The following is a 10,583-nucleotide window of genomic DNA, read 5'->3' on the forward strand; positions in this document are numbered from 1 at the left end:
CAATTTCAAACAAGACTGCAGTTTCCAAGGTTACCAGTAATGCAGCTTTATTGTTTTAGGTAGTAGGACATGGGAATATATCACAATTTGAATTTGATGAGGACTAAAAAGGAGAGGAAATCTGTAAGTCTGGTGTGTTGGGTGATAAAAATAATAGGGGGAAAAGGACTGGGAACAGCTGGTCACGATGTGTATGTCCTTGTTGAATTGTCCCTTAATAAAATGACAAATACCTTATAAAACAGTGGCCTATACTATAAACACACTCAAACCCACACACCATATACAGTAATGTGTATTGCTATTAAAAGACAAACATGGAAATGAATCTCTGTAAAGTCCAGCATAAAAAAACATGAAGATCCAATTTATTCAAACATATTAAAGATTTATTCTAAGAGGTCAAAGTGTGAAAATGTGAACACAGAACTTAGATGATGGATCAGCACCCATTTGACAGCTGTACATGTTCAGGGAAGTGTACTGTATATTTGGTCATCGGAGAAGCAGGTGGTTATAAGAATGATGCTTTGGTTCCTGGTCAGCGCTCTTGATACAATGCATGAGAAGATTCATTTGAATGGAAAATGCGTGTCCAAACTTCTGACAAGTACTGTATATTTGTGCATTTTGAAGGGGTTTGAAACGATAATGACTGTTATTAAAAACAATGGAAAATATGGTGACTTCCCCCCCCATATGGAGCATCTCTGTCATACGTGCAGAACTGAACAGAGAGCTAATGAAAGCTCATTGTTCAGAGTCCAGAGTGGAAATCATCAATCAGCTCCTGAGGTTTCCTAAATCAATACCATGCAATGACACTCTGGCATACGTCCGCCCAAAGACTGTTGGGACGAAAAGAGCAAGACTCTGCCACGATACATCTTCCTCTCTCCCTCCTTATTTACCAAGGCACTTGTTTGTGACAGAAACTGTGGCAGGTCACAGGTGCCACAGAAATTAACCATCTTCTTCCTTCCACTGCAAATAAGTGTGAACATTTACCCTCCCGTTCACTGACATGCAGCTCTGTGGATGTAGTCACCTGGTGCATTAGATTTCAACTTGTACACAAATGAAGAATAGACTCCTTTTCGCAAGTAGAGGTGACTGCTGACCCAGTTTGAAGCTGGTAACGTGTGCCAAGGTCAGACACCCACAGTATTTATTTGTTCACAAAATGCCAAAAGGCATTTTGACTCAGGTGTTTTCACCGTTATGTGTTTTTTTGTGCATGTTCATTTTCAATTCTGGATGTCTCTCTGGTCTTCTCTCACCTTTGTGAGCCTGTATGCAGTACAAAGAAAATAATAAAGGATCCTTTTTTGTGCCAGTAATAGGTACAAAAACATAGATTTCCATCTCTCTTTTGAACAATCTCCTTTTCTATCTACCAGCTTTAAATTCAACAAATATAGTAACAAGGCACATACATTTTATTAAGTTATTTCCATGCTTTCTATAAGGAGTTCTCTATTGGCCATGTTCGTTGTTGGCACATCTATTTGTTTACCTGAAGCAATCAATTATATTGGAGAGTACAGTCAAACATAACTGATAATAATAGTGTTCTGTCTCTTGACAGGATTTTGAAGTCTTAATCTTTGTTTCCCAGCCTCTCTGTAATGTTGTGGGATGGCATTCATTCATCTGACCTGATGAAAAGCCTTTGGAGTCCAAAATCTGTCAACAAAAAACGCATGAGATACGCAACTATCTCTGTTTCTTCTAAGCATATCAAATTATTTAACCATGATATGGAGGACTGTGCTGCCACAATACTGCTCTCTGCTGGTAAATGGACCTCTTATATGAGACTGACCTTTGATCTGTTAAGAGCTGGAGAGAATGAGCATTCATGTTTCAATTTGTTAAGTGTTTTTGCCATTTACAAAAAGATCTCTGCAAAAAACCCTGGATGAGTGTAAACTGTTATCGTATTATGATATTAATAATACAGTATACTTGCATATGTATGAAGAGGGATTAATCATCAAACCAGTATTATTGAAAAGAAATGTCCTGTACCTCAGAAGTGCAGCACGCCAGGCATGCTGTGTTTAGGCAGATTTGCAGTCTCCTCATGCAGGTTTATGGCACAGATCCACCACTTTGTGACTTGCATACTCACAGACTGTGGGGGTCGTGCAGTTTTAGTAATGGTTCACAAGATCCCCAGCTGCAGGGGCCTCCTGAACATTTGGAGTAATATCACTTTGTTCAGATCCTCTAGTCGTATGTATGAGCTCTACACTAGCACCTTGTCAGGAGCTTAGAATTTCCTGCAGAGCCCCTGGAGCTGACCACCCACCTCTTTTTTAGCCTTGTTAAAGAACCAAAGGAAATCATATTTCAAGATGGATACCTCTCTCTTCATCTGCACTATGCTTATTACTGCATCCAAGAAAGATCAAAGCTACCTAAACTACCCTCAGAGCTTGCAGGCCCCTGAAGATTCTTCACAGTACTAGAATAACAAGGTGAAGACTGCCTCCACTTTTATCTTCACCTTGCTTAGCAAGTAAGTCATATCATATTTGTCAGAAGTGAGTCTTTTTGGCCAGAAGTGCCATGCTCTTCTTATATATGCTGGAGAGTGAAGAAGAGTTGATTATTCATTATTCATTATTTCTTTTCTATTTCCCACTAAAGGGTGAAAACGTGCATTGCCCCACTGCCAGGTATTGATTTATGCATCGGCATTACCCAAAACTTAGCAGCAATAATCAAATGTGACCAGTATCAAGCGGTGACTAAGGCAGCCAACTAACCTGGGGACCCTCTCTCTCTCTGTCTATACTGAAACAGCTGTTTGAGCTCTAATTAAAGGGAAGTAGCAGGTGTCACCTGAGCCCCAACTGCAGGGGCACACCTGGTTGCATTAATTTGATCCAAAGTGGTTTTGACGGACTGCCTGCACTCTGGCGTCCCACATTAAGCCGCTGGAACTGAGCACCTGCTTGGAGCGAGCAGGCAAGAGTGCTCCACTAACACCGCTCTGTGGAGGTACGCCAAGCTGGCGAGCCCATGTCTTCGCCGTCATCCCTTACTATGACTTGACCAGCAACATCTGTAAGTGAGCAGACCTGCACCGCCAACCTGTAGTCACGCTGAGCTGGTGGCTGGGTGTGCCCAAGATAATTGTCTGTGGAAACCTCCCTGAGGCTGTAAAGGCAGCTTGTTTCAGATCTCCTGATGATTTCACAGGACATTTAACTTTACACCTCTCATTTGTTGCCTCTTCAGGGCATTTCCAAATGTCCATTACCAGGTTCCTGAGGAACGTAGCAACCCTTAACCTCCACTAGTTTTTATGTTGGCATAAATTGCCTTGGGGATAAACGTGACACTGCATTTGAAGGTACTGACATGTGTTTTTGTGCAAGCTTAAGCAAACCTGACAAAAAATACCCAGATTGTATAATTGCAGAAGCACTGTTGTGTTTTCTCTCTGATACTTCAATTGCCCAATGGAATTTACATAAGCCAAGAATGAAGCTGCAGTGGTTTGAAAGGGTCCTGCCTCGGATCATGCTGCACTCTCTGTTGCAACAGTTTCTTTATGCCACGACAATACATTAATTTCACGAGTCAACAGGCTACGACTTGCAGTTTGTGTCGAGCTAAACAGTGTTTAATTGGATTCTGAACCATGGCAACACCACCGGAGGCTTGTTTCCATCTTTTATTTCAGCAGCACCTGGAGCGTAATGGGGGTGATTACATCCCTCCTGTGGTGTCCCGGTGGTTCAGCCTTCACAGGCCCATGGGAATACGCTACTAACAGTCACGGCCCATGCTGCCCTTCAGCCCTGTTTGGCTGCTGGTAAACCCTGAGCTGCTGCTGCTGAGCGGTTTTGTTACAGCACTGCTGAGGCAAACCAAGATTCAAAGGGAATCATGATAATACAAACAAAATGAATTGTTTACTGCACAATCTCTGCACAGTCGAGATTCCAAAAAACGGATCAAGACTGACTCGTATTTGTAGAGTCATACAATTAAAATAGTTCTCTTCAAAGTAAATTTACTTTGATAGGTTACTTTGATCAAAAACAAACACAACAGATAGCATGCATTGTTATAGTGACTATTAACATGTTAACTATCCAATTCAGGAGGATTTAACTTTTACAACTTTTTTTTTCAGGGAGAAAAGAGCTAGATCCATTAGAAATAAACCAAAATGCTGATTTCCTCGGTGGATCCAAGTGGGTTGAAAAATAATTTAAAAAATAATCTCTCAAGAAGGTCCATTTAGTAGCTGTCCTGGAGCTTTCGATTATATCACACAATCTTCCTCAGCAACTACATCTGCTGAGGAAGATTGTCATATGACTGAAAGCTCCAGAACAGCTACAGATACATTTTTCAATTGTTTTGAATGTCTTTAGAAAACATATTTTTCATTTCCTATTGGCTCACAAAAATAATTTGATTTGCAAAAATAGTGTCATTGAAGAGGATGTAGTTATCAGTGTTAAATGTTAAGAAGTATTTCTCATGTATAAAGAATTAAGGACTAACTCGACATTCTGTGAAATACACTTATTTGCTTTCTTGCCGAGAGTTGGATTAAAAAATTGATACCACTCTCTTGGCTGGACAGTAAATATGTACCTGGAGCCAAATAAAACAGAACAGTGACGTTGCCAGGCAACCAGCAGAGATTCCAGGAAGTAAATGCACCTAGCCAAGAAATAGTCTGGCACAGAACCCATCCATAACTGTTACCCTTTGTTTTTATGAACTAAACAAAACAACATGTTAGTGAGTGTTATTGGTGCAGTACATTTTTTTAAATCTTTGGACAAAGCCATGCTAGCTGTTTCCCCCTGTGTCCCTTATTTGTGCTAAGCTAAGTATTATGTATTGATTTACCAGTTTAACCACTAGATGTCGCTGTAGACCACAAGACATTGTATTGCATGTTTTGTAAGACATTGTGTGATGAAGAAGAACAGTAAAGCTCGAAGTTAAATCAACACTATGTAACTTTTCCCGCTTCGGTCCCCCTACAGGTTGTCTCATTGGAACTACAGCTCGCGCTAAAAGTTACATAGTGTTGCTTTAAGTTGATGCTAAGGTCTCGCTCTCGTCTGTTCTGCTGTGGATTACCTGCAATATAACACTAAGCTAAGCTAAGCTAACTGGCGGCTTCATGTGTAGGCTGCCGTACAGTGGTATCAATCTTCTCATTTAACTCTCGGCAAGAAAGCAAATAAGGGTATTTCCTAAAATGTCAACCAAACTTCCCAATGTCGAATGTTGTGGGCGGGGCTAAATTCGGCTGGCATCCAGGCCAGAGCCATAGTCTTTCTCTATCACTTTGATCCAGGCTAGTCGGATGTAACAATTAAAAAAACAAGAAAAGTAGAAAAAAAAGAAAAGTAGCACACAGCAGACACATTTTGAAATGAATATCTACAGAGCGACGCCATCTAACAAGGTCCTGAGAGGATCAGATAGAGCTCCCCTTCTTACATAAACCTAGGAAAGGTCAATGACCCCTGCCGATGGAGATTTGGGAGGACGGCCTGCGCATGTAGTCAGCGCTGACAGCACAGGGAGGAATAACATCAGGCCTCTGACCTTCAGTGTAGCCCCACACCATCTTACAACCACAGAGTCAGACACATCTGAATAATACATCAGGCTGTCCTGCTGGGACCACCCACCACCACTCGCACAAGCAGAAGTACATAACACAGCATTTACATCATGGTGTGAGGTTTGTGTCCCGCAGCATCCCATACAATAATAAACACAGTGTGTTTGACCAGTTGCGGCCAGGTTCCTATTCCTTACACATTTTTTATAAAAAAGGACTTATGTTTAGAGGGCTTTTATTTTATTTGTTTTTTGCTGTAATGACTTAGCACAGTTTATTTTAAATTGTTTTATAATTGATTGTTATTAATGTTTTTTGATGTTACACACAATTATTTATCCTTAATTCAGGCTCCTTTGTTGAAACCTTGAGCCAATTAAACACTCTTGAAGTTTATTCTTTTACATTGTTCAATTTGTAATTATCTTTCTGTCTTTTAGTTCCTTTATTTCAAAAGCAATAGCAAAGGATTAAATGAGAGAAAAAAGCAACACACTGCAGTTTTGGCCTCTACAGCAATTTCTCACCTTCATGCAAGTAAGTGAGCAATAGATCGAACCACGAGAATTCTGCTGTTTACACAGTGAGAATGAAAAGAAATGCATGAAACATTTTAAAATCCCCTGTGATTCCTGGAAAGCCCGGCTGTCTCTCTCTTGTCTCCATCTGCTTTACATACAGGAACAGCTCCGCGGTTTGCACTGAGATATTTGAATTTCATAGAGTGTTTGACATTTGATAATAGTGCCGTGTGTTTAATAGATTCTAGACTTTTCTGCCGAAGGGTTCCTATCATGTTTGTTCAGGCTTCTCTCACCCCACAAAAAAAGCAATTGAATATGAAAAACTCAAATATCTCTGCGTGACATCAAAAAGACAAACCCAATTATTGTTTTAGCTTCACATGAGCAGATACATATCAATGAGCCTTCTAGGAATATCTGTATTTAGATAAAACATTCCAGCAGGAGCAATGACAAGAGGGGGAAAATACATGTTTGTGAATCAATTGCACCATGATTTATTATGGTGAAAGAATTGTTATCTCAATGCCACATAATGACTTGACTCTGTTGTTCACCTGTTGAGATTTATAATTTATTTAAGGTGTCTCTATGTATATGTAAATCAGGCTGTGCTTTCACACGATCACTGTTTCTTGTTAATTGACTGAGCTTTACTGGAGTTGGTTGATAATCTAATAAAGAAAGACAGATGTTTGTGCAGAGACAAGGCTTAGTGGTTGTGGACAGATATAGAAGAGTGTAGAAGGGTGTATGCACTTCAGTATGATACTGGCAACATATGACAGGTGACAGGTGTGTGCGTGCGTGTGTGTGTGTGTGTGTGTGTGTGTGTGTGTGTGTGTGTGTGTGTGGTTTCGGCGTGTGTGTTGGGGGGATGGGGGGGTCTAATAGTAGGCTATGTAGTATTTGCTGAGGTCACTACCCTCTACTGGAGCACAGAGTAAATGCAGATCAAAGTTTATACTACAAAATAAATTTACCATAAATCGTCGACATCCTTGAAATTGCTTAAACCTTAATACACTGTGAGTTCAAGTATTTTTTAAGAAGCTTATTATTCCTGTTTTGGACACATTGAACATAACGCGGAACCAATGTTTCCCGCTGTTCGAGTTTCCTTCCGGTGTGTTTTTGTTGTCCCACAGACAGTGAAGTTGTAGCGTTAGGTTGAGTGTTGTGGCACCTTCTGTGTTCATTACTGTCTCCCATTTTGAAGATAATATTGGATTAAATGTGTAAATGTCGCGAAAACAGGTAACTCTATCATTTAACGTATTCAATTCAGCTTTAGCTAGTACTGTTTATAAATGTGTCGTTTTCTTGGAAATAACGTTGCATGGTTTTGTATTAGCTCAAATGGTAGTAACGTTACACGTGTTATTTTATTTAACGTTACTAGATATGTTATGTTTCTAGCTGCTTTCTCTGAATGCCATATTCCATATGTGTCTCACACTCATGTTATATAGAGCTGAGCCTTTTGGGATGCTTTACCAGGAGTCTGCCAATAATTCGTTACAAAAAGTGAAGAGAAATGTGTTTTGCGTTAATATACATAATTAAATGATGTAGCCTATATTTAGCCAATATTACATTTTTGCATTTGCTTATTCAGAAGCAAACTAAAAATATTTAGCCAAATTTTTCCATGTTCATGTCTCATATTTAACTTGCGTTTGGGTGTTTAAATATACATTTTAATCAAAGTTATTATGATACAGCTTCTAAGCAACAAAGGGACATCTGCGGGTCCTTCAGTGCATCTCTTTTTTATAGTAAACATGAGAGTGGGTTAGCGTTGTTTAGAGTGGATAAAAATGGCACTAGAGTCTTATCTCTGAGATTTTTAAGAAAAATTGAATTATTTTCCTCCCAAAAGTGAATTTGAGGTGCACTTCCACTTTGCCGATCCCCTTTAATGACTTACATAATAATAGTTGACAAAATGACCGTAATTCCCAGAAACATCATGAATTATTGGAGTTGTTTCTTGTTTTGTTGTTTTTGCAAAATGGGCATGTAAGGTTGCACAAATGAGTCGTGCTGGAGGGCACTGCAGGGTCATCATAACTGTCCTGAAACTGGGGATTACCTTATGCATGTGGCATATTAAATGCAACCATTCAGTTAAGTTTAGTTCTGTTCAGTCAGCCTCAAAGTTCAAAAGGCTGTGTTTCTGTAGTCAATCAGGTGCTCAAAGTTGGCTGCCTCACACGTTGGCATCATCTCCAGCTACACAGAGCATCCAAACACAGATGGAGTCACATGGAGGCAGAGTTGGCGGTTACAGATACCATGTGACAGAGTGTCATCACTGTGCATGTGTCACACTCGCAGTTCTGGCTCCTGATGCCCTCACCTGTGTTTTTTATTTGCCAAACTGGAAATGAGGAGTATACATCTGTTTCACTGCAGCAACATGGCTGTCGGCGATAGAAAAATTCAAGTGTTCCGTGGACCCATGACCAGCTGAGCACAGAACAAGTGATTAAATGAAAACCTTTGCCTCCGAAAATTACCGTGAATTGTTGAACTAATCCGCAAAGAGTGCACATGTAAATTTAGCTGCGTGTCATCATAAGGGATTCAGTCTGAACAAGTGCTATCCTAACTCACCTTCCCTGTCTGTCCCACAGCATAAATAAAGACCTCCTCATCAATGGCCAAACTGTGGTCAAAGATCTCTGCTGTTCTGCCTCATAATGAGGAACAGTTTCCACTGCAGTTCAGCGAAAAAGTAGAGCCAAGTGTAGTGGAAATGCTGAAACGGTCTAGGCTGCAGCTGTACAGCGACTCTACGAGCGCCAGCCAAATGCTCAATGCTCAGATCATTTTGGATTTTTCATGGGAGAAACTTAACATGGGAACATGGCGCCATGTGGACAAAGAATGGAGACGGGTTTATTCGTACGGCTGCCTGTTCAAAGTAGGCGCTCTGTGTCGTGAAGACCCGTCAGCAGACGAGGTCCTGCAAGCTGTGAGGACTTGTGACATGGGTTTACTCATGGGTGCAGCCATCATGGATAATATACTTCAGGTTATTGTTCGGATTCTGCAAGATGAAGTAAGGAAGTCCACTAAAGAAGAAGAAGAAAATGACCATGCTGAGGCCAAGGTCAGTGGTCTTTTTATTTAAAACACACATATAAGTTTGTCACTTTAGTTTATCAAAAGTTATTAGTTACCTCAAAAGTGGTGTAAAAGAATTAAAGTGGGGCTAGTAAACTGATGCTTTGGTAAGATTTTTGTTTAATGCCACTTGTTTAACATTGTTTTCCTAGAATTCTTGAGGCTTAAAAATAATTGCTGAAGCACATTTATTATCACATGTGCATTATCATTTATTATCATAAAATAGGATGTGAAGTGCTGGTTTTAAGGTGACCTCTGGCACCTTTGTCTTCAAAGGTATGCTGACTTATCCATGGAAAACTCCGTAGAGAGGTAGTTACGTGGTGAAGCCACAGCCTAGATTCTCGATGATTCAAAGTTTGCAACAAACAGTAACTGATGAGGACATTTCAGAAAAAGCTTCTTCTCTGAGGTTTAAAAGAAGTATTTCCTTTGTCGTCCTTCATCGTGTTGCACATCATCAGATGCCACTAAAGATAAAGTGCAACAAACACTCACACGTTAGATTACTTTATTTAGATGCCATCAAAATGGAGATTTGGAGTGTTTAGAGGAAAGTTAGCAGGATCTTTCTTGATTACATGTTGTTTCTCTTGATATCTTCAAATAATTTTTTTTGCCAAACCAACAGTCCGAACCTAATAATATTGAACACATAAAGAAAGAAAGAAACTCAATCCCTAGATTAGGCATTTTAGCTTGTCAAAATGACTTGAAAAAATGACTAAACGATAAATTCTTCTGATGATCGACTCAACAATTTATGGACTTATCATTTCAGCTGTACTATAGTGAAATATAATCACAGACACAGTTTTTCGTTTTATTTACCCCTTAAAGCTCTTAATTTCAGAACCGAATTAAATACTTGACAAACCCTTGTTGTTTTGGCATCATTAACAGAGAATAAAAATGGAGAGCCCACGTGTTCCTGTGATCAAAGAAGAGTTGGCAGTTCCCAGGATAAAGTGTCCTTCACTGGAGAGCTTTAACACAAACTACCTGCTCCCCCTCAAACCAGTGATTTTGGAGGGGATCATTGAGCACTGGCCCGCCCTCAACCAACACCCCTGGAGGTTTGTTTTCTTTAGTGTATGTTCTTATTCAATTATAGAGTGCCATTTGTTTTGTCCAGATGACATCCCCATGGCTATTAGGATCCCATTTATCATTGTAAGTGCGTTAAACTCATTTAGTCAAACTGTCTACCAAAGGTCTGCCAGAAAATTATAGATTAGTTTTAAAATCTTAGCTTAAAGTACATTTTCATTTATAAAACAACTCAATACTGGATTAATATTAGCATGTAC

At 39.8% G+C, this 10,583-nt stretch overlaps 1 protein-coding gene across 1 annotated transcript in view; it reads left to right on the forward strand.

Moving 5' to 3' along the window:
* The first annotated feature begins 7,267 nt into the window (after positions 1-7,267).
* kdm8 (lysine (K)-specific demethylase 8) overlaps positions 7,268-10,583 on the forward strand; it is a 6,999-nt gene continuing 3,683 nt past the window's right edge. The window contains exons 1-3 of the mRNA XM_028599569.1: positions 7,268-7,395; positions 8,778-9,256; positions 10,177-10,349. Of these exons, the coding sequence (XP_028455370.1) occupies positions 8,801-9,256; positions 10,177-10,349 (629 nt within the window). The 5' untranslated portion in view covers positions 7,268-7,395; positions 8,778-8,800. The remainder of the gene's footprint in view (positions 7,396-8,777; positions 9,257-10,176; positions 10,350-10,583) is intronic.

Source organism: Perca flavescens, chromosome 15 (genome assembly GCF_004354835.1).
Source record: "Perca flavescens isolate YP-PL-M2 chromosome 15, PFLA_1.0, whole genome shotgun sequence".
Classification (NCBI taxonomy): Eukaryota; Metazoa; Chordata; class Actinopteri; order Perciformes; family Percidae; genus Perca; species Perca flavescens.